Below are 25,802 nucleotides of genomic sequence, written 5' to 3'. Positions count from 1 at the left end.
GAACTATTCTAGGGTTAGTCCTTTAGACAGTGTTAGACCATGGTTAATCTGGAAATGGGTCAGAGATACCAGGTGGTGTGGACTCAGTTTAACACCTTTGAGATTAGGTTCTCTCTGCCAGCTCCTGTGTGGCCATTACAGCCACTGAATCTAGCTGTGGCAGTGAACCAAAATACCCAACATGGAAGAGGGCTAAGGAGGAGCTGGAGGTCAGAAGGCTACCTACTGACTGGGAGTAAGAATAGGCTGCTTGTAACTGGAAAGATGAGAATTCTTACAGCAAAGTGGAGCAGAGGAATTCAATGGACATCATTTTGGTTGGAAAATGCACAATAAATACCAGTGTGGTCATCTGCAGCCCTCTTTAAATAATTGTGCATATAATATCATCAGAACTGCATTTAAATGATTTATGAACATCAATGAACTTTTAACAAAACATTCAAAAGTGCTATATTGGGTGAGAAGAAGAATAATACAGTATCAGAACTGCTTCTTAGCACTTTCAAATGGTTTCTGAGATCTAATGATGAAAAATTTGAAGGATCTTTTGGTTGCTTTTTTTCCTGTTTGGTTTTAATGATGCATTAGAATCTAAAGTATCTGAATTGTAGATGAATGCTTCCTTTTTGATCCTGGGCTCACAAGTCGGATTTAAATTTGTTCCAAGAAAAGGATTTTCAAAATATCATTTCCTGTTTGGAGTGTGTATATGTGTATGTGCATTCCAAATTTAAAATACCTCCGTTTATGAAAAACATCTTAGGTTTTCTTATTAGGAATTCTGGTTGATCTGAAAACTGCTGGTAAAGAAAAGTTAAAAAAAAAAAAAAAACACAACTGTCCCACTGATGAATGGATAACTGTGATACATTGCTATTACCTGTTAGCTTTCACAGGCTGACTCTGGTCTTTGGGTTGGTGTTTTCCACCTGATTGGCCCGTTGACTTCAGCATTTTTAAAAATAAGGAACTAAAGATAACTGCTAATTGTAGTTTGTTATTTTAAGTTCCTTTTCCAACAGCAGAGGTATTCTCAAAGTTTTGTTCCTTGGAAATTTGAGACCGTTTTTGTTTATTTGTCTACTATATGCCAAGTTCTACTCCATGCCATAGATAGAGTTAAGGCAGCTGATACTGCTACATTTGTGAATATTGCTATCAAAATTGTTTTTTCCTCCAAAAACACTTGAGGAATTTATTTCTATTACACTTCACATGTCCTTATAAGAACTATAAATGATGAAGCATTTTTAAACCTGTAAGATAAAATGCTCCAAATTTAATTGTATCTGCAATTCATTACAAAATAACTCCCCTTAAAGACAAAAGTCAGTTTTGTAGTCTGCTCCTAGTAAAAAATTGTTTAACTATTATGATTTTTGTGACTGGTACTTTATTTTAAACTTTTCATCCTTAAATTATGAAAAAACCTTGCAAAAAGAATGGAATTGCAAACTGTCCTCTGGTTTTTTGGTTTGTTTGTTTTTAAGAAACTAAGGAAGTTTATAGGTGAAAACACCACGTCTTTCTTTCTTATCCCATATTGTTCTGTTTTGTGACTGTAAGTAGCACTTGTCTTTTTAAACCGTTTTAGAATCACATTTTCTTTACTTTGCATTTAACATTTAGAAGACCTATGTCTTATAACCAGGGAGAGATTCTGTGGCTTGATGTATTTTTTCCTTACTACAATCCCAGTGAAAAAAAATAGAAATATGAAAATTTTGAGGTTCTATTTCCAGGCTTCCTAGGTTCCATTGTTATGGCAATTATAATAATAAGTATTATGAAAATTAGCATGATAATGTTGAAGTTATTGGGTGTTAATTTGCCTAAAAATTGTGAGCCTCTATTTTTTTTTCCTTTTAATAAGGCAATGCATATTCTGTTTATTAAATGAACATGTCTTTATAGTATACTGTTTGTTCTATAGAGCAAAATTTTCCTTACATCTTAAATTTTTACCTTTTTTAAACTTAAAGATATACTCTTATTTGCAATTTGTTGGAATTTGTTGAGTAAGTCTACTGTCACCTAAGTTATATTTTTAAATCATAATTTTTATAATTTTCTAAATTTATTACATCCCCTATAATCATTACTCTTTCTATTTTAGAGTCCATAATGTTTTAGATAATGGTCACAGGTCTGACTCTTTCTACCCTACCTCCATCACTTTGATGAAGTTAATATTTTTGTTCACTTAGTAACTTATATTTATAAATTTACATGTTTGGCTCATTTAGTAATTTATATATATAATAATCATATGATTACATATATAATAACCACATAATTGTTAAGATGGCTCATGAATCTATTGGTGAAGTGAAAATGGTATTAGATATCTAGAACCTTTAAAATTAAAACACTTTAATAAGAATTTTACTTTGTCATTATAGGTACAATGTAAAATGTACAGTTGTTTGAATTTCCTTGAATTCTGTGAGCTGTTTTAGCAGTTAGCATATTAAAAGTCTTCAAAATCAATTTCATATTAATTTGAAGGCTGTTAGAATTTAATGTATCTATAAATGTAATTACATATTTCATTCGTGGAATGCTGTTCTTTGAATGCTTATGCTGCTGTTAAGGTCTAATTTAGGTTAAAATTATTTAAAGATGACATTAAATTTCTAATGTTTGAGGAATAGATGGAGTGGAATATATGTATGAACCTCATATTTCTCTTTCTAATATACAGTAAATACCATCACTTTGTATTGCCTAAAATGTTATTATAAAAACGGTTCAGGTACCTTTTAATAAAAGAGTTAAATATATTAAATTTGGCAATACACAGTAGCTTAACATTATCATATTTGCTAAAGTATTTATTATGTATATAAATTAAGTAGCTCAGTAATAAGAAAATCTTAATTATTGTTGACTATTAAAGTTGTATTCTTTTCTCCACAACTATCACTTACCCCCCCCCCCGCTTTTACTTAATATAGTAGCAATTTTTCCTAACATGTCAGTCAGAGATAAGTGAGAGTTTACTGTATTTTCAAACCTCTGTAAGTTTGTGTTTGGGCACTTATATTTCTTACTTAGATACAAATACCTATTCTTTTTTCATGTGGTCTTATGGAAATATATGGTTAACTTGATTTGAGTTTACTGCATATAAATAGTATCATAGAAAAGTCTATCCAATGTAATCTCTACACTGAAACCATGCTGTAGTGCTATTTGTTATGCAGTGGGAGTAAGTATATGTACGATGGCCTGTCTGAGCTTCCATGGAATTTAAATATTTACGTACCAAAAGACTTGGAATGAAATCATCTCACATATGTATTGGGGTCCACCCACAGAACTCCACCATACAAAGTTACAGTGATGTTCCAGTGTATTTACTTTGAAAGAAAGCAATGCAGACATTTATTTTTACTTTCTTATTGTAGGCTCCCAGCAGTCTTATGGAGACCCTTGAACAGCATCTAAATACATTAGAAGGAAAGAAACCTGGAAACAAGTATGCATTAGTTGTATATTCTAAATAAGATTAAAAATGCTACAGTCGTTCTTTGTAAGAAAGAGATATATCATGGTACCATGTATACTACTACAGATTTAGAGTATGCTTTATTGTAATTCTTCTAGGTTCCCTCAAAAACCCCATTCATCCCATTAACTTGTGGCAATGTGACCCCATATATAGGCACTCTTTCTGCAGGCTCATGCAGCAAATTAGTAGGTTGTACATAGGTTGCCTGAACTTGCTGACATATATACCTGCCCTTAGAGGGGATTCACAATATACCGAAAAAGAGTTGCTCATGTTTAAAAATTGAGGCTGTTGTTATTGGGCATATGAGTAAAGCAGTTTCACAGGTAGCCTTGAACATTCTTTTACACTGCCAGCCCTGTTGTGAAAGAAAGCAAAGCCCTCAAGTATAGTTTTCTGCATTTTAGACTCTCCTTACTTGAACCATTCAGCATGGCATACTGCTGACATTTTGCTCAGACATCTTTTTCATACAAAGAATAGCAATCAGCAATAAGTCCAATTTTACTGGATTTCCATTATCTTTGTGTTTGGGCACATACATTTTTCACTATTTTTACTCATTGCGTGCAAAAATGTCCAAGTTCCATTTTTTTTTCTTCTCTCTAGCAAGTATCAAACTGGTCTATTCACAAGACCCTGTGCTTTTCAGTCTTTGTGCCTTGCTCAAATTACAGTTTTGCTAGTCTTGGATACCGACCTTCCTTGTCTCCGTGTGTGTAAATCTTACCCATTCTGGGAAGGCTACCTCATTAAGCCTTCCTTAATCATGCACTACTCTGTGTTGTGGCCATTTTATTCCCACATATGTGGTTTAAATAGATTTTCTGAATCTAAAGTTTAGGGACTGTTTTATACTTCATTATCTCCACCTATTCTCTCTACAGAGTCAGCTTGAAATCTGTCTTTGTTGGTCCCAGCTTTTTGTTTATTTCATTTAGATTGACAGCAGAAGTTAACAGAGATGACCTATGAAGTGATCATTGCAGGGCTGTATGCTGATGATGGATTTTGCCTATGATATAGTTATCAAAATGCAACCTCTTTCTGCTTTCTTCTCTCTCGGCATTTGCCCAGAATCTAGATTCATGTCTCAGTGTTACTATTTGCTTGTTGTTTCATTAGCTAAGTGTCATTTCTATCATCCTTTCCAAGTTAGTATAAAGATCGTTGCATATTTTAAATTTTCAATGATAAACAGTAGTGTAGGAATCTCTCAGGCAGTTATGGCAGAGCTGTTGGGTATGATGCATGGCAGGACTTCTCAGGGGCTCTGTCAAGGTTGTCACCACAGTACAAGGTCTGCCCTGCTTCATCGTGGCCATGGGTGATCAGAATTTTGTGGATAAATTGATGTCAACTAAAAGACATGAGAGTACATTAAGTGACATGGGAGTATGTTAGATGACCACTTCCAGTTATTGCTGGGGCCACCCAGTATTAGAGTATCTAAGAAGCCAAAGGAGTTGTATAGGATTCGAGCAAAAGGAGGCATGAAGCCTAAGAAATGTCCCTGCTCCTTTGATAGAAGGACCTCCAACTAAGGAAATATGCACATCCCCCGGACTTAAAGCCTTTCCCTTGAGCAATGCCTGATACGTATTGGTGAAAAGTCAGCTGGTCTGTACTCTTACCCTCCTCAGGGTCCCCCACACCCTGCACAGAACCACTCTTTCCCCTTGTTAAATCTGCCAGTGCTGCAGTCAACAGAAAAGCAGCCTATAGGGTGAATTTTATTAGCCCCAACTTCAAGTCTAAATTCGCCCCCTTGTGGCTGCTGCAAACTATTTTTGGAAAACAGCTATCTATGTACACATAGTCACATTTCTAAGAGCAGGGAAATAGAATTTCAGTGATCTTCTGTTTTGAATTACCTTTGGCTGAACATAATGTTTCTCTCTCCTTTAAAAATCATTTTATGCTTGTCATATTTCTTTTCTGAATTGGCTGAGAGACTGAATATGAACTTGTCTTTTGCTTATTCCCTATTTTTAAAATAAATGAACTATAGTAGTTAACTGTTTTCTTCTTTGTATGTTTGTGCTTACCTGGGAACTTAAGTGAAGGGTGAGTACTACATTGAGTGGCTTTTTTGCATTTGGTTATTACTGAGAATGCAAAAAGCACTCTTAAGACTCCACATTTGGTATTTAGAACATTTATTTAAAACTGATTTCTGTCAATTTTACACATCTGTGTTTTTTCATCATACTTTTTTACTTGTCTCCCAAGGTGACTGGCATAAATGGTTTTGCTTTATTTTGGTCTTCTCAGATCAAGATTACCAGTCTCTCTTAGGTGTATTACTCTTAGATTTTGGAAATAAAGGGTTTTTTTTTTATTTGATTAGTAAACAAAAGATTTTCCGATGGCATATGGCAGGAATGCCAAAAGACAGTATTATAGAGAAAATTAAAGTTGTTCGTCTTTCAATAGCAGTATAAAATTATTCTAATCTCTGAGTCAAGGAAATGCATACAATGCCACATTTTTAAATGTCTACCATAAAAATATGTATGCTCTTTATATTTAATGGCTTTTATCCACTGATACTTATTTTTGAAGTCTTATATAGTACTGTGTGATATATTTGTATATTTTATGTTTCTGTGATTCCATAGAACAAAAGAGAAATTGATTTTATTTTATATGTGGGTTTACTAAGTATTGAGGGTACAGGAAACCTGAGAAGAAGTCTATTGTAATTAAAATTGTTTAGAAGACATAGGTAGGTTTTTCACATCTGTTTTTTTTTTTTGTCTCTGTCTACCATCCATAACCAAAATTATGTAGAGATTATTATTGTGAATAAAACATAACAAAATGTCCTCATTTGATGGCTGACTATTAACATCTTGGAAGTAAACCTTTGCATTTTCTATGTTCGTCATAAAAACCCATGGATTTGTCTGTAGCATTTCACAGAATTTAGGGAAGGACTATATGGGTCATTCATTCTCTTCTAAAGTTATAATCGTGCTTTATTCTTCCCAACACAGTTCACTATGTACTAGATTTCTCTCATTAAAATTATTAAAATGAATATTGGCTTTTGGCAAATGTCATTATATAAAAGATTGTAGCATTTTCTTTTATAAAGGACAAATGACCAATGGTAGGGTATTAAGTCAATCAAGAAACCGGTGAAAGGAAGCAGTTTGTATGTTGTGTAAGAGAGGAACACACGTGCTGGGCTCACGTGTGTTTTTGTCAAGACAGGCTGGAATGTGAAACGAGCGCAGGCTGGGGCATCAGACAGACTTGGACTGGAGTCTTAAATCCACCATTAAAGAATGGTGAGGCTTGGGCAAGTTATTTGCTTTGCTGAGCCTTGAAGCCCTGGGATTTTAATCAGTAATTAATGATGCTTTTTAAAGCTATGGCCCAATGGGAGCACACCTGTTTCTGACCTCTTGTATGAAATCATGGCAAAGGCTAAGTATGGTACATACAAAGAGGCGTCACATTTCCTGACAGTTTAGTTTCACACAAAATAATTTTAAGACTCTTAGTTAATTTTTTTAAAGGAGTACATGAATGTATTCTTATTTTAAAATTCAAATGATAGAGAAATATCAGTGCCTGCAAAGTGCCAGGTGTTGTATAAAGTGCTGAGGATATAAAGCAATGAGATGGATTCCCTTCCTTCAGAGAATTTAGCATCTAGTAGAAAAGACAGATAACTAAACAGACAAATAAGGTACAGTGTGGTAAGTGGGGTGATGGCTGGACAGAGACAGGAGCTTTTATTTATTTGCTTAATCCATGGGGTAACTAGAAGTGTCATTTAGTAATGGTGCTCATGGAGGAGCTTGGCAAACTGATTCTTTTGCTACTTATGGTATTTGTACTTAGGTTTGAGCATGATAATCTTTAAATAGCAGGTATTTGCAAATAAAGTTGAATATCAAAGTTATTAATGTGACATATAATAATACATTTCTTTTGCTGCATTCAATAAAACAAAAATTCATGATACTGTACAAAATTTCAGTTATTAAATCTCCGCTAATTTTGTGTTGCTAGTGCTACTTGTGATATTTCCTCTGTAGATGAGTAGAAAGCCACCCTGCCATCCTGAACGACTCTGACACTAGGCTTCCTATTGAAATATATTTTTTCTTCACTTTGTTTTATTATTAATTTATTTTCCACCGACTTGGGTTGGTAAACAGTAAACTGTTGAGGCAGCTGTTTCTGAAGCACTTTGATAGAGATCATGTATAATAGTGCTAGCAGTAATCTCACTAAAAAATTTTTTTACTGCTTTCTAATTTTCTCCTTTAGAAACAAGCATTGAGGTTACTGTACTTTTTCAAGCTCCCACCACTTTGAACACAATAATGGGAATACTTTCCATAGATAGTTTTCACTAGAGCTGTGAACAAAACAAACTTCAGGAGTATACCATGTGGAAGTTGAGACACATTTCAGACACAGGGCTCATAGGGATTTTTTAAAGTGTAGTGTTACTTTTATGCATCACAATTGTGATTAAATGAATCACAGTGTACCTCAATGAGTTTTCTAACTTTTTAAAATAGTACACCAGAGGGTTTTTTTTTTTAATTCTGTAAAGCACTATATTCCCCAAGTCTTGGCAACATTTTTAAAATTCCAGTTTTATTTTTGATGGACACAGGCAATAATGATCAACTCAAGTTGCTAGAGATACACACAAAAAAACTTAAGTTTAAGAATCTCTAGTACTAGAAATTGAGTGGATGGAAAATATTGAAAGAGGATGTCATAATTGAATGAAAGAAAAATTATTTTTTAAAAAATAGTTTGTCCATTACTAAAACATCTGCATATAAACAAGTTAGTACTTGACCAAGCGTTACCAAACTTAATTGCTTCTACAAATTTATTCACGTATATTCAGGGTTTTTTTTGGTTGCCTTTTAGATCTGGTGCTCCCTCTCCATTAAGTAAGGTAAGTTTGCTCTTTCTTTTGTTTTGACCATTTTAGCAATTTTTGAGTGTACAGTTCACTGGTATTAACATTCACTTTGTTGTGCAACTGTCGCTGTCATCCCGTTTCCAGAACTTTTTTCATCCAAACTGAAACTCTACACTTTCAACACTAATTCTACATCCTTCTCCTCAGCCCCAGGCAACCCCCATTCTACTTTCTGTCTCTGTGAATTTGACTACTCTAGGTACCTCAAATAAGTGGACTTATCCAGTGTCTCACCTTTTTTGACTGACTTATTTTCCTTAGCATAATATCTTGGGGAATTTATTTATGCTGTAGCATATGTCAGAATTTCCTTCCATTTTAAGTCTGAGTAACATTCCGCTCTATGTGTATACCACATTTTCTTCATCCATCCGTCAGCGGTCACTTGGGTTGCCTCCATTTTTTGGCTGTTGTATGTACATGTTCCTTTCATCAAAAACCAAAAAATAAAATCACCATGATCCAGAAATTCCAGTTTTGAATATATACATACTGAAAGAAGTGAAAGGAGAAAGTCAAACAGGTACCTGTCCTCATGGGTCCTCTATTAGGACTAGGTGTTTTTTTTTTTTTTAAGTAGGATAAATTTTCATACTTCTATATTTCAACTGAAAATAAATGTAACATTTTACTAGTTACAAAGCACATGCATACTCTGAATCACAGCCCTGTGAGATAAATAAAGCACATGATTTTATACGTGTTTGGTTTAAAAAGTCAATTGTAGTTGGGTGTCTTTCTGCAAGCATGCTTTTTAGGCAGTCTACTATAATAATTTTAATAATTCTTTCACCTCCCTCTTTTTTGGTATATTGGAGGACACAATTGGGATTATCAATGACAATAGTATTTTTTCCCCTAGGTCAGTAGTTCACAGCTACCATTGTACTTTTCAGGAAAAAAATGTAATAAATGTACTCTTTCGTCTATGACAGATTTCCATTATGTGATTGCTGTTATTACAGACATGAAGGATATCATTATGACTGCAGTGGTAGTTCCCATACACCCTGTACTGTGTCAGTACCGGGCTGGCTGCCTAAGATTCCCTCAGGCAGCTCAAACAAAAAGATCCCTGGTGATTGTGTTATACAACCAGGTTTAAAATCATTATGTCTATGTGAAAAGTCACAACGTATGACTGCAGAGTAGAGTGTGGTAAAAATTATGGCATCATTTGGGGTGATGTCTCCACATTTTGGCCAAATGAAATTTAATTGGTATTTTCTTTTTGTAATAACAGGATTATTCTGGTTCTGTTTCCCTAGCTCTCTCATCTCTTCAGAGCTTATAGTTACAAGGCAGTTTTTAATGGGTCTTTGAAGACCTTCACTTCTGCATTTATGTTGGTAGAGTCATTGTCATCATTAAGTTCTCAGTGGTATTTTCATAAACATCACTTTCCAAACTTATTTGCATGTATTGGTTTAAAAAACACTAATTTCTTTTAGAGGAGTTGTCAGTATCCACAATGGATGACCTACAAATTAAATTTTGTTATTCCTTTATATTCCCTTGATAATATTTCATGTTCCATTTGAAAACTTTTAATTTTTGGTGCAGATAAAGGCTTGAGTTAACCTTTTCTGAGCAACAATATCCATACTCGTGTGTTTGTCTTTCTTGACTGCTGAATGCTTAGCACTTGTGTAGCTATTGAATTGTGACTTCTTGATTCATGGACAGATAGTATCAGACAAATACTGTTTAAGTCTAAAACCCCTAAACATTATCTCCTCAGTCCTTTTTCTTTTTTTTTTTTTTAATTTTTTTTTCTTTTTTAATGTTTATTTATTTTTGAGACAGAGAGAGGCAGAGCATGAACGGGGGAGGGTCAGAGAGAGAGGGAGACACAGAATCGGAAGCAGGCTCCAGGCTCTGGGCCATCATCAGCCCAGAGCCCGACACGGGGCTCGAACTCACGGACCGTGAGATCGTGACCTGAGCTGAAGTCGGACGCTTAACCGACTGAGCCACCCAGGCGCCCCTCCTCAGTCCTTTTTCTAAAAATTTATTCTTATTAAAGCTTTCTTTTTAAAATTTTTTTTAAATGTTTATTTTTGAGAGACAGAGCACGCAAACTAGAGAGGAGCAGAGAGAGAGGGGGGCAGATGATCTGAAGTGGGTTCTGTGCTGACAGCAGCAAGCCCGACATGGGGTTCAAACCTACAAACAATGAGACCATGACCTGAGTTGAAGTCAGACACTCAACTGACTGAGCACCCTGCCCCCACTGCCCCTAAAGCTTTGTTTAAATTTGGTCTATTTGAAATTAGATATCCATTTACAGCATTATCTGATAGCCCTTGGTCTTCATGTGTTTTACTTGCTATTATATAACATTTCCACTTATAGAAGTAAGTATTGGTGGGCTGGTTTGAGATCTTCTATTAATATTCCCCTTGTAGATACATGGAGAATTAAATATAGCAAATAAAGAGAAATGGAATTAACAAAATTCTCAACAAAATTTTTTATTTTTAATATTAACTGACTATTAACTCTTTAGAAATCAGTCCAGGGAGGGGCACCTGGGTGGCTCAGTCAGTTGAGTGTCCGACCTTGGCTCGGATCATGATCTCACAGTTTGTGGGTTCAAGCCTGGCATCAGGCTCTGTGCTGACAGCTCAGAGCCTGGAGCCTGCTTCAGATTCTGTGTCTCCATCTGTCTGTGCCCGTCCCCTGCTCACACTCTGTCTGTCTGTCTCTCTCTCTCTCTCTCTCTCTGAACAATAAATAAACATTAAAAAACATTTTTAAAAAAATCAGTCCAGGGCACCTGGGTAGCTCAGTCAGTTGAGTGTCTGACTTCGGTTCAGGTCATGATCTCACCATTCATGAGTTCGAGCCCTGCATCAGGCTCTGTGCTGACAGCTCAGAGCCTGGAGCCTGCCTTAGATTCTATCTCTCCCTCTCTCTTTGCCCCTCCCCTGCTTTTTTTCTCTCTCTCTCTCTTCCTCCCTCCCTCTCAAAGATAAATAAAAAATATTTAATAAAAAAATAAGTCCAGTGCAGGGTACCTGGGTGGTTCAGTAGGTTGAACATCTGACTCTGGATTTTGGCTCAGGTCCCAATCTAACAGTTGTGAGATGGATCCTTCTGTCGGGCTCCACAGTGAGCATGGAGCCTACTTGGGATTCTTTCTCTCCTCTCTCTGCCCCTCCCCTACTTGCAAATGCACACTCCCCCTCTCTCTCAAAAATAAACATTTTTAGGGGCGCCTGGGTGGCTCAGTCAGTTAAGCATCTGACTTCAGCTCAGGTCACGATCTCATGGTTCGTGGGTTCTAGCCCCACATCAGGCTCTGTGCTGACAGCTCAGAGCCTGGAGCCTGTTTCAGATTCTGTGTCTCCCTCTCTCTCTGCCCCTTCCCCACTCATGCTCTGTCTTCCTCTGTCTCAAAAATAAATAAACATTAAAAAACATTTTTTTAAACAAATAAATAAGTAAACATTTTTAAAAATAATAAATAAACCAGTCCAGGACAGTAAGTGTTAGATTGTATTTTACTTTTTTAGTTTAATCTTTGTCACATTAGGGACTGGATATAATCAAGACACCCTTAAGCTGTCAGTGGCTTGAATCTTGTTTATGAATTGTTCTTTGCCATCTGTGAATTATTTTGAAAGTTAGATTTCTAGAATTTAAAGGCATCTGAGAAGACTTTATATGAAGTCTGATTAAGATGTGAAGGAAAAAGAATGGGCTTGGTTTTATAGCAATTATTACAATTGATAATTTTTTTTCACTTTTAGCAGCTAGTGAGATCTTTCCTGCTAATTTTATGTTTAGGAAATATCATTTAGCCTTGATTTTAAATACATGACTAGAAGTCATTGCAATATTAAGCCAAATATTTTCAACATAATTTTATATAAACTACATCTAACTTTTAAAATTTGAAACCTGTTTTGTCCAATATTGATTGCTTATTATAATTCTCAGTTTCAAATTTTCTTGAGTTTTTCCCTCCCACAGGGCATTACCCAAAAATTGCCGTGAATGTCATAGGTCTGCAGAGTTGAAGTCCTGTTGCTCTGTGTCCTTTAGATTCTCATTTGACTAGAGTGTGTTGTGCATCTTCACTTTCAGTCTTCTCCAGCCACAACCGTTACGTCTCCCAATTCTACACCAGCTAAAACGATCGACACATCCCCACCAGTTGATTTATTTGCAACTGCATCTGCGGCTGTCCCCGTCAGGTTAGTTAATGAGCATGTAGTGAACTGTTTATTAATATTTTCATTAGGTTTTTGTTTTATTTTTGTGTGCTGAACCGCCATGTTTTCGCAAAATGAAATCTAGTCCTAGTAACATGATAGTTTGGGCTATTTTTAGGTTCACAAAATAAGTCCTTTGACATTTTAGTCAGTTCCCTAGGCCTAGACTCTGAAAGCATCAGAGAGATCTAAGCTGTGGAAATGATCTTCTTGCTCAGACATTTAGGAAAAGAGGTAGAATAATGGTACACACACTTAAATGATTTGGAAAATGCTTTCTGAAATTAGCCTCATCTTGTGTGAAATTTAAAGGGTGTCTTAAGGTGCTTTAAAACAAAACAAAACAAAACAAAACAAAACAAAACAAAACAAAACCTTGCAAGTGTGGGCCAGTTAGCTGGTACTTATGAGGAACTCAGACACTGGTGGTAGGAAGAGACCATCAGGATCTTCCTAATCAGCTTTTATAGCACCTAAATGTCCTAACAGTAGTGAGAAAAGTGGGGATGACTGTGCACTGTGTACAAATCTCAGGGCTGCTTACAATGAAGCCCCAACTCAAAGAGACCTCCTCAAATCATAATTTTAGGTCACCTTTGTTTGGTTGCTGCCTTGAGAGGATTTATAGTATCTGTGACTTATTATGGATGCCCTATATTTGGAGACCTGAATTTTGAACTAAGCAATAAACACACATAAGGTACCCATGTTAATTATGTGTGTTACCCCCCGCTTGCTTAGTTCTGCTTTTTATAATCACAGACTTGGTAAAACCAAGTCCTTTTTGCATCTGTACTAAGATAAATTGCTTCTTATAAAAGCTTTGATTCAGGTCTTAATGATAAATATGTTTCCCTATCCTGACACTTAGACCAGTTATATTTATGAAGTGAATATCAAAATTAGGCACATTTCATGTGCTTTGAGAAAAAAAAATATGTCGAGGAATCCTGTCTTCAAAAGAATATCACTTGAAAATCTAGTATGTGAAAAAGATAAAGAGGGAACTGCTATTTATGAGGAAGGGTGGGGAATCTGACACCCTGGTGGATTGGTATCTGGTCTGGTAACCTCTAGAGCAGTGGGTTTCAAACCTGAATGAAACACCTGGGACCATGTTAAAATGAAGATTCTGATATAGCAGGTAAGAGGTGAGACTAAGACTTTATGCTTCTAACAGTGTCTCAGGATGTTACTGGCTTAAAGACCACACTTTGAATAGCAAAGCTCTAGGCTCCTCCTTGGAACTTCTACAGATGGAGGAGCTTTGTAAAGCACAGTGCCAACTGAATGAGAATAAAAAATACAGAAGTAAATTTTAGATGAGGCTTCTTATAGGCAAACTTGATATGTTGCAGTTTAACTTAGAAAAAGGTATTATTTTTATTTTATTTTATTTCATTTCATTTATTTTATTGTTAGTAATTATTAATTTTAATATTCTTTGCTTTCTAAATTCTTAAGACAAAATTTTTTTCCATATAAAACAATTTAGAAAATAGAGAAAAGGAAAAATGATTCATGATTCTTACTCTAATACCTTTAATATTTGGAGTACACTTCCTTTTATCACACTCATAACCAGCACTTCACATGCTACCCCGTGGACATTAACGTATTTAATAAAATTCCCCCTTAATTTGAGGCATTTAGGTTTTCTCCTTTAATTTCTGCTTTATGATTTGTTGAGTGACCCATTGACTGAGGTTTGGTTTACCTGTGTTATTGCATATAAAACAAAAATTGGCAAACTATGTCCTGTGGGTGAAATCTAGCCCGCTGTTTTTATAAATAAAGTTTTATTGGAACAAAGGCACATTCATTTGTTTATGTATTGTTTGTGTCTTATTTCATGCTACACTGTCAGAATGGCATAGTGATAGACCATCTAGCTCACAAACCTAAAAACTTCAGCTTCTGGTCCTTTTCAAACTAGTTTACCAAGGCTTGGTATTGAAGAACATGTGCTGTACTTTCCAAAATACTATTCTCTTACTGGATTTAAAATACCCAAAATCTTTCATGGTTTCTGCATCAGTCTTTATTTAAAAGCATCTTCACATTATAAAATTTTAAAATCAGATGTTCAAGTTGCATTCTCCTTTCAGCACTTCTAAACCATCTAGTGATCTTCTGGACCTCCAGCCAGACTTTTCTTCCGGAGGGGCAGCAGCAGCCACGGCACCAGCACCAGCACCACCTTCCGGAGGAGCCACTGCGTGGGGAGGTGAGTGAAACCAGACAGCCGTGTCGTCTTTCTGTTTAGTTGTTTTTACTCAGGCTGTTATTGTTATACTTACCTTTAGTTACCCAAAATGTTGCCAGGAACTTAGAAAATGCCAAGAATGGCATCTATCGATTTAAGTATATATTGAGAGAGACAGAAAAAGTACCTATAGTACAGTTAAAATATTCAGGTAGTCATATGGTTTTTATTTTAAGAGTTGGAAAAAGGCAGTATTTTTCTTTGCTATTCTAAACCTCTGATTATTTTGGGGGGCACCTGCTGGCTCAGTCAGTTAAGCATCTGCCTCTTGGTTTCGGCTCAGGTCATGATCTCATGGTTTGTGGGTTTGAGCCCCATGTTGGGCTCTGCACTGACACTGTAGAACCTGCTTAGGATTCTCTCTCTCACTTTCTATCTTCCCTTCCCCTGCTCACACTCTCACAAATAAGTAAATAAACTTTAAAAATAAAATAAAATTCTAATTATTTTTAATAATTGTTTTCTAAAAATTCAGGCATTAGAGAATTGGGTGTTCCCATGAACAGCACTTGTAATTTAATTTGTTCAGGTGTAACCTCCTTCCTGGATTACTTTTATACCCACATTGGTTTTAATTCATAGTGGATTTAACTTCAGCCAGTTGAAATTTGGGATAGATTCTTGTTTGTGCCAGAAAAGATCCATGCTAAACTAACTGAGAAGAATTTCACCTAAGTGCTTGATTCCCATTTTATTCATGGATTGTAGAAAAATTAAACTTTTATAAGTACTTGATTAAAAAGCAAATTAAATAATAATGAAAAATAAGGTAATTACTGCATAATTCTTAGTGCTGCACAGAGTTGGTTTTGAATACCTTGCACTATTGCACCAAACTATCAAAATAATTTTTTTAAGTTTAAAAGTGATTCGTACAACTATAGGAACAACACAGAGGGAATAACATAAGTAATGTAGTGTAACAGGAGGTGCCCCATCATAGCTCCCCACACACAGAAAAAGTAATTTGGCAACCATCCGTGAACAAAGTGCCTTTGTGGGAGCTTCGGGATCCAGGTAGGAGGTTGCAAAACCCCGCTGGAGTGTAATACCGAGGAAGGTTGTTTTAAGAAGGCAGGCCTACGCCCACATAGGGGGCTCACCACCCTTCCTCCTGGCTACAGACCTGGAAACACCACCATGCCTCTGTGGACACATTTATAGTCCTGTTTGGCATTGGTCCTGCCATCAGCAACATCAGCAAAGGGACCTAGGAGGAGCCATGCTTGCCCTTGCCTCGGGTAACACGTCTGCTGACCTTGGTCTCAGCTGTCGATTCTGAAATGGCCTGTGACCCAGCTCCAGACTCTCTCAGTCATGGTCTGGGTGCAGTCCTGCCTGCACAGGAATCCAGCAAGAGACACACCTGTCTGTGCCCCCAGAGGCAGGCCCAGTGACCTTAGTCCAACCTCAGATCCTGAAGCAGTCCTGTGACTCAGCTCCAGATCTGCCCCGCATAAGGGAGCATTCCTGCCCATGCAGGGACCCTATGGGAGACAAGCCCATCTGTGTCCCTAGAGGCGGACCTGCCAACCTTGGTCCCAACCTTGGTCCCTTGCCCTCATGAGCAGCCCTATCATGTCCCAGCTCCACCCAGCTATGGTCCAGGAGTAGACCTGCCTGCCCAGGGACCCCATTGGAGCCACACCTATCCATGCACTTGCCATCTTTGGACTCAACTGCAGACCCTAAAGTGGACCCTTGTCCCAGTTCCAGTGCTACTGACCAAGGTCCTGAAGGTCCACTCAGGGATGAGGCAGAATTGGAACCCATCCAAGCCCCTGGCAAGAGGCCCACCAACCATGGACATCATAGTATACCCAGCAGGTAGCCACATGACCCAGCTCCAACTCCACTCACCTGTGATTCTGTTCTGATACTCTAGGCAATGTCATTAGCCCAGAGCAGGTGAAAGTCTTTACCTGCCAAAATGAGTCCTTGGAAGAGCTGTTTACTTCTTTAAATTCACAAACACCGACACAAGACTACATGGATTATAAAGAATCAGGGAAACAAACATGATACCACTAAAGGAAACTAGTAACATTCTTAATAACTGACCCTGAAGAAATGGAGATTTATGAATTGCCTGACAAAGAATTAAAAGTAATCATCTTAAAGAAGCTCAGTGAGATGCAAGAGAGCACAAATAGACAATAAAACAAATCAAGAAGACAATACATGAATAAAATGAGAAGTTTAATAAAGAGATAGAGGCCATAAGAAAGAACCAAAGAAAAATCCTGGAGCTATAGAATATAATGACAGAACTGAAAAACTCAATAGAGAGCTTCAACAGCAGACTTAATCAGACAAAATAAAGAATCAGCAAACTCAAAGATAATTATAAGATAGCAGAACAACAAGAAGGAAAAAGAGTGAAGAAGGCATATGGGACCTATGGATGCTATCAAATGAATGAATGCATGCATTGAGGGAGTCCCAGAATGAAAAGACAGAAAAAGAGGGGCAGAAAGGTTATTTAAGGAAATAATGACTAAAAACTTCCCAAATTATATGGACATGGGTATGGATATTCATATTCATGAAGTTCAAAAGTCCCCAAGCAAGATCAACCCAAAGAAGACACAATATAATCAAATTGGCAAACATCAAAGATGAAAAGAAAAACCTAAGAACAGCAAGAGAAAAGCTACTTGTCACATAGAAAAGAACCCTGATAAGGCTATCAGCACATTTTTTCAGCAGAAACCTTGCATGTCAGGAGTAAGTAGGATGATATACTCAGAATGCTGAAAGAAGGGGGAGTAAAAAACTTCAGCCAAGAGTACTATACCCAGCAAAGTAAAAAGATCAACCCATCAAGATGATATAACAGTTGTAAATATATGTACACCAAACATTGTAATACCTAAATATATAAAACAAATATTAACAGAACCAAGGGGAGAAATAGCCATATTGTAACAGTAGAGGACTTTATTATGCCACTTTCAACAATGGATAAATAATCTAGGCAGAAAATCAATAAAGAAATAGTAGGTTTGATAACACTCCAAATGGGCTCAACAAATATATACAGAACATTCCATCCAACACAGAAGAATATACATTCTTCTCAAGCACATATGGAACACTCTCCAGGATAGATCATAAGTTATGACACTTACCAAATATTAACAAATTAAAGAAGATAGAAGTCATATTGCTAACCTCAGTGATAGAAACTAGAAATTAGTAACAGAAGGAAAATTGGAACATTCACAAATATGTGGAGATAAAACAATATACTCCTGGACAACCATTGGGTCAAAGAAGAAATCAGAAAGAAATCAGAAAATATCTTGAAACAGATGAAAATGGAAACATACCAACACATATAGGATTCTACAAAAGCAATTCTCAGAGGAATGTTTATAGTGTTAAATGCCTACATTAAGAAAAAGAAACATCTCAAATAAACTATATAGCTTTATGCCTCAAGGAACTAGAAAAAAGAACAAACTAATCCCAAAGTTAGCAGAAGAAAGGAAATAATAAAGATTAGAGCAGAAATAAATGAATAGAAATTAGGAAGACCATAGAAAAGGTCAGTGAAACTAAGAATTGATTTTTTTGAATAAACAAAATGACAAACTTTTAACTAGACTCACCAAGAAAAAAGCAAGGATTCAAAAATGAAATAATAAATGAAAGAGGAAACATTACGGCTGATATTATAAAACTACAAAGGGCCATGAGAGACTACTATGAACAATTATATGCCATCATATTGGATAACCTAGAAGAAATGAATAAATACCTAGAAACATATAATTGACTGAGACAGAACCATGAAGAAATAGAAAATCTGAAAAAATTCACAATGAGCAAGGAAATTGAAGAATGAGTCAAAAATTCCCAACAAAGAAAAACACATGATAGCTTCACAAGTGAATTCTACCATTTCAACAAGAATGAATGTCATTACTTCTCTAACTCCTCAAAAAAATTGATATGGAGGCAACACTTCCAAACTCATTTTTTGAAGCCAGCATTATCCTCAGACCAAAGCCAGATGAGGACCCTCCAAGAAAAGGAAATTACAGGCCAATAATCTTGATGAACAAAAACACAAAAATGCTCAACAAAATATTAGCAAACCAAATTCAGTAGCACATTAGAAGGATCATGCACCATGATCAAGTGGAATTTATCCCTGGAATGCAAGGATGGTTCACTATATGCAGATCACTAAACATGGTACATGGAAATCATATGATTTCAGTAGATGCAGAAGAAGCATCTAACAAAATTCGACATCCTTTCTTGATAAAAACTCTTAACAAATTATATGTAGAAGGAATGTACCTCAACATTACAAAGGCCTTATATGATGTACCCACAGCTAACATCATAGTGGTAAAGCTGAAACTTTTTCCCTTAAGATTAGGGACAAGGCAAAGATGACCACTCTCCACTTCTATTCAGTGTAGTGCTGGAAGTCTTAGCCAGAGCAGTTAGGCAAGAAAAAGAAATAAAAGGCATCCAAAAAGGAAAGGAAGAAGCAAAATCGTCTCTGCAGATGACATAATCTTGTATGTAGAAAACCCTACAGACTCCACCAAAAAGCTGTTAGAACTAATAAATGAATTCAGTAAAGTTGCAGGATACACAGGCAACATACAAAAATCAGTTACATTTCTATACACTAACAACAAACTATCTGAAAAAGAAATAAAGAGGACAATCCCATTTACAGTAGCATCAAAGGAATGGAATACTTAGGAATAAATTTTCATCAAGGACATGAAAGATCTTATACACTGAAGTGCTGTGAACATTGATAAGAGAAATTGAAGAAAACACAAATAAATGGAAATATATTCTGTATTCAGGGATTGGAGGAATTAATATTGTTAAAATGTCCACATTACCTTTTTTTAACCCCTTCCAAGATTTTATTTAAATTCAAGTTAGTTAATATATAGTGTAGTATTGGTTACAGGGGTAGAATTTAGTGATTCATCACTTACATGCAACACCTAGTGCTCAACACAAGTGCCCTCTCTAATGCCCATCACTCATTTAGCCCATCCCTCCACCCACCGCCCCTCCAGCAACCCTCAGTTTGTTCTCTGTAGTTAAGAGTCTCTTATGGTTTGCCTCCCTCTCTCTTTTTATCTTATTTTATTTTTCCTTTTTTTCCACCTATGTTCCTCTGTTTTGTTTCTTAAATTCCACATATGAGTGAAATCATATGGTATTTGTCTTTCTCTGACTTATTTCACTTTGCATAGTACACTCTAGCTCCATCCACATTGTTGAAAATAGAAAGATTTCCTTTTTTGATGGCTGAGTAATATTCCATTTTATACACACACAAACACACACACACACACACACACACACACACACCACATCTTTATCCACTCATCAGTCAATGGACATTTGGGCTCTTTCCATAATTTGGTTATTGTTGATAATGCTGCTATAAACATTGGGGGTGTGTGTGCCCCTTTGAATCAGTATTTTTGTATCCTTTAGGTAAATTCACACACATATAGTCAATTACCAGGAATACACAACAGGCAATTGCTGGGTCATAGGGTAGTGCTATTTTTAACTTTTTGAGGAACCTCCATAATGTTTTCTAGAGTGGCTGCATTCCCACCAACAGTGTAAGAGGGTTCCCTTTTCTCCACATCCTCACCAATATCTGTTGTTTCCTGGCTAATTCTGACAGGTGTGAGGTGGTATCTCATTGTGGTTTTGATTTGAATTTCCCTGATAATGACTTATGTTGAGCATTTTTTCATGTGTGTTAGGCATTTGTATGTCTTCTTTGTAGAAATGTCTGTTCATGTCTTCTGAACTAGGTTATTTATTTTTGGGTGTTGAGTTTGATAAGTTCTTTATAGATTTTGGACACTGGCCCTTTATCAGATATGTTATTTGTAAATATCTTCTCCTATTCTGTAGGTTGCCTTTTAGTTTTGTTGATTGTTTCCTTCACTATGTAGAAGGTTTTTATCTCAATGAAGTCCCAGTAGCTCATTTTTGCTTTCATCTTTTTTCCATTGCGTATTCTTTCCTGCTTTGTCAAAGATTAGTTGACCATATAGCTGTGAGTGCATTTCTGGGTTCTCTATTCTGTTCCATTGCTCTGTGTGTCTGTTTTTGTGCCAGTTCCATACTGTCTTGGTGATTACACCTTTGTAATACAGCTTGAAGTCCAGAATTGTGATGCCTCTCACTTTGCTTTTATTTTTCAACATTACTTTGGCTATTTGGGGTCTTTTCTGGTTCCATACAAATTTTAGAATTGTTTGTTCTAGGTCTTTGAAAAATGCTCATGTTATTTTGGTAGGGATTGCATTGAATGTGTAGATTTCTTTGATTAGTATAGACATTTTAACAATATTTGCTCTTCCAATCTATGAGCACAGAATGTTTTTCCATTTCTTTGTGCCTTCCTCAATATCTTTCACAAGTGTTCTATAGTTTTCAGAGTACAGATCTTTTACCTCTTTGGTTAGATTTATTCCTAAGTATCTTATGGTTTTTGATGCAAAAATATCCATATTACTTACAGTGATCTATAGCTTTAGTACAATCCCTAGAAAAACTGCAATGGCATTTTCCCATAAATATAAAATAATCCTGTTATTTGTACAGACCACAAAAGACCCCAAGCAGCCACAGCAGTGTTGAGAAAGAACAAAACTGAATGCATCCAACTTCCTGATTTCAAACTATAGTGCAAAGCTATAGTAATCAAAATAGTGTGTTACTGTTCTAAAACAAACCCCTTCACCAACAGAACAGAGATCCCAGAAGTAAATTCACACACATACAGTCAATTACCAGGAATACACAACAGGGAAAGGATAGTCTCTTTAATAACTGGTGTTGGGAAAACTGAATATCCACATGTAAAAGAATAAAATTGGAACTTTATTTTATACCATACAGAAAAATTAACTCAAATGCATTAACAACTTAAATATAAGACCTGAAACCATAAAAAACAGAAAAATCTTTTCAACATTGGTCTTAGCAATTATTTTTTTTTTTTTGCATATGACACCAAAACGTAGGCAACAAAAGCAAACATAAGTAGGACTGTGTCAAACTAGAACACTTCTGCACAGCAAAAGAAACAATCAGTAAAATGAAAATGCAACTTCCAGAATGGGAGAAAATATTTGCAAACCATGTATCTAATAAGGAGTTAATATCCAAAATATGTAAGGACTCAATTCAATCGCAAAAAAAAACAAATAACTTGATTTAAAAATGGGGAAAGGTCCTGAATAGACATTTTCCAAAGAAAACATATAGATGACCAATAGATATATGGAAAAGTGTTCATTATCACTAATCATCAGGAAAATGCAAATCAAAAGCACAATATTATATCAGCTCACACCTGTTGGAATGGCTATACCAAAAAGAGGTAACAAGTACTGATGAGGATATGGAAAAAAGGGGACCCTATACACTTTGGGAGTGCAAATTGGTATAGCTGTTATGGAAAACACTAGAGAGCTTCCTCAAAAAATTTAAAAAATAGGACTACCACACGATTTACTAATTTCACTTCTGGATGGATACACACACACACACACACACACACACACACACACACATACACACATATCAGAGAGGTTATCTGCACTCCCATATTCATTGCAGCAATATACAGAATAGCCAAAATATAGAAATAACCTAAATGTCTGTCAGTGGACAAATAGAGAAGGAAAATGTGTTTTATATATGAATAAATATAACTATATATATATTCATTCATTCATATATATATTCATTCATATATTCATTCATATATTCATATATTCATTCATATATATATTCATTCATATATATATATATATATATTCATTCATTCAGTGGAATATTATTCCGCCCTAAAAGAGAAGGAAATCTTCCAATTTGCAAACACATGGATAAACATGGAAGACATTATGCTAAGTGAATAAGCCAGACACGGAGAGACAAATATGTATGATCTCACTCATTATGTGAAATCTAAAACAGTCAAATTCTCAGAAGGAGAAACTAGAATGATGGTTGGCAGGGGGTGGAGAGTAAGGCACAAAATGGGGAGACATTAATCAGAGGGTACAAATGGTCCATCGTAAGGTGAGTAAGTTCTGGAGATCTAATGTGTAGCTGGTGACCATAGTTAATAATACTGTTGTATACTTGAAATTTGATAAGAGTAAATCTTAAATATTCTGACCACAAAAATAAAGGTAGTAACTAGCAGTTATGTGGGGTCATGGATGTGTTATGTCGATTGTAGTAATCATTTCACCAAATATACCAACTCATCACATTGTACATCTTAACTATATACCTCAATAAAGCTAGAGTGGGAGGGTGGAAGAAACAGCACAAGTGAGACATTAACTAGCTGATGAGGAAACCAGTAAAATGATAAATACAGTTCAGAGGACATTTCAAGGAACTTGGTATTTATTGGGATTTGAAAAGAAATGTTAGAATAAGTTGACTAGGTTAGATGCAAAATTAGTTAATGCCCAGTAGGTCAATAAAAGATCATATCTTGAGGTTATCTTCTTCTCCCAGACAGAATATAAAAATCACTTATCAACAAGATCTGTAACTTTTAATATATCATTTTAGAGTCAGAATCCTTAATTAACATTTAAATTGCAAAGCCAAATGAAGTTACCTTCCCCTAGATAATTAAATAATCCTTGGGTAAGCTTGCTAAACAATGTGTCAGTATGACATCAAAGTAATGCTATAATCTCTGGATTGTATTTCCAAGTTGTTTTGGCAACAGAATAAACAACAGATAACCAGTCCTGCAATAAAGTTGCTAATTATAAATTATGAGCATTTTAAATATTGGTGTTTTCCCACTGAAAACATTTAAACCTCCTGTATTGAAATGTTCAACTCTTTTTTTTTTTTTTTTAATGTTTATTTCTTAGAAGGAGGGAGGGAGAGAGAGAGAGAGAGAATGAGAATGAACGGGGACGGGGCAGAAAGAGAGGGAGACAGAATCTGAAGTAGGCTCCAGGCTGTCATCACAGAGCCTGATGCGGGGCTCAAACCCATGAACTGTGAGATCATGACCTGAGCCAAAGTCGGACATTTAACCGACTGAGCCACCCAGGTGCCCTTGAAATGTTCAACTCTTAAGCCTACAGCTGTCAATTTTTTTAAATAAAATTGCTCTTTCAACTTCACTTAACTTTGTTAAATTTCAGTTGGTAAAAGGAAAATATTCTTGCTGAGATTTTATAAGGGCATTCTTCTGGTTCTCATGTTTTCATTCTGAGCTTCAAGTTTCAGAATTTTTTGATTTTTTCAATTTACTAATTTTCATTACCACAGTATCTTATACAATTAATTGTGTTTTCTGGTTCATTTAAGAATGCTCCATATCCTTAAATCAGACTTTTTATGTCATAAATTCTTGTAAATGGCTTTTAGAGAATTTTTATAATTTAAAACTTAGTGTTAATTATAATTTGTGGGGTTATACGAAAATTTTTCGGTTTTATATGAATATAATAACTCTTTAATTCTGTCAACTATTTAAATCAGTATGTATTCACACTGTTAATTTTCAGAACTTCTCAAACATTTACTTAGTGACCGAGTTAGAACTTTAATGAATAACCGGTGAAACCTTATAAACCATCTCCTTTTACCTTATTCTTTGGCATGAAATTGAAGAGAAATTCTCCTTTTCTCTTTCTTTTTCTTTCTTTCTTCCTTTCTTTCTTTCTTTTTCCTTTTCTTTTTCTTAAATTTTGCACCAAAAGAATGCCAAGTAAAAAGTAAAAGCTAGATGAGATCTTTTAAACTTGCACTGAAACAGTTTTATTCATTTCCATCTTCAAGCACTTTTTGCTAAGACACACAATACTGTAAAGAATAGGTTATAATAACCAATTTTGTGAGACTACATTTCAGCCTTTACTTGTTAGAAATAAGTGACCATTGAAGACCAAAGCATTAAGATAGCAATGGATAAAGAAGAAAGCAGAATCGTGTGATTTTAGACAGTGCTGTTCAAGAGGGACATGCAGTTTGTGCCTTGCTCAAAGGCAGAATGAGAGGGGCTAAAATTCAGCCCACTGTCTGCTATTCAAGCTGTGACCCTTTTCATCCTTGAAAAAGGGGTGCTTTTCTTTTCCTTATCTGCTGGTGCAGACGGTACACTTTTTATATAGTACAAAGCACCCTCCAGGCTAATAGAACCTTGGCTTAGGACCTGATGGTCACTTTTTGATAATTAGACATCATTAGTCTTCTGTCTCAAGAAAATGTCTATGACTACAGTATTTCATAGCAGTAGAAAAATCAGCTAGAGAGAAAAATACTAATAAATTCTCTAATTCCCAAGCAAAATAGTAAAAATTATAAGTCTTAAGACACTGAAGTAAACTTGCATAATATGAAATGGAGTAATATTAGTCATGTTCAGTTTGCATTTATCCTACAGATATGCCAGGGTAGTAGAACATGATGCTAAATTGTAACAAATATATTTTGGCTCATTTGACTAAGCAAAAATAAATAAATAAAATCACTTTCTCAGTCTTGTTCGATGAAATCAGGTCACTTCTATTATTAAAGCACATTTTAATTTTGTATAACCAGACAGTAAAATACAAACTCTGAAACTCTTTTAGACCTATTTGGATATTTTTATCTGACCATAATGCTAGTAAGAGGATTCACTTTCCAGCATCCATGGCCACTTCAGATGTTTAAGAATTTCTCTTGGAGGTTATACATACTGATAAATATTGGCATTTTAAGGGTTATCTTGTAATGAGGGTATTTTTTTCTGTTGGTGTAAGAGACAACCAAATTTTAGCAATTTCATAT

The 25,802-nt window shown here is 35.6% G+C and overlaps 1 protein-coding gene across 4 annotated transcripts in view; it reads left to right on the top strand.

The window, feature by feature from the left end:
• SNAP91 (synaptosome associated protein 91) overlaps positions 1–25,802 on the top strand; it is a 147,543-nt gene that overhangs the window by 72,038 nt on the left and 49,703 nt on the right. For all 4 annotated transcript variants that reach the window (XM_030315917.1, XM_030315913.1, XM_030315914.1 and 1 more), the window contains exons 10-14: positions 3,414–3,484; positions 5,579–5,584; positions 8,426–8,453; positions 12,573–12,682; positions 14,809–14,927. In XM_030315917.1, the coding sequence (XP_030171777.1) occupies positions 3,414–3,484; positions 5,579–5,584; positions 8,426–8,453; positions 12,573–12,682; positions 14,809–14,927 (334 nt within the window). The remainder of the gene's footprint in view (positions 1–3,413; positions 3,485–5,578; positions 5,585–8,425; positions 8,454–12,572; positions 12,683–14,808; positions 14,928–25,802) is intronic.

This window comes from Lynx canadensis, chromosome B2, assembly GCF_007474595.2.
Source record: "Lynx canadensis isolate LIC74 chromosome B2, mLynCan4.pri.v2, whole genome shotgun sequence".
NCBI classification, from domain to species: Eukaryota; Metazoa; Chordata; class Mammalia; order Carnivora; family Felidae; genus Lynx; species Lynx canadensis.
The sequence above is the reverse complement of the archived record's forward strand: the minus strand, read 5'-3'. Positions and strand labels throughout refer to the sequence as shown.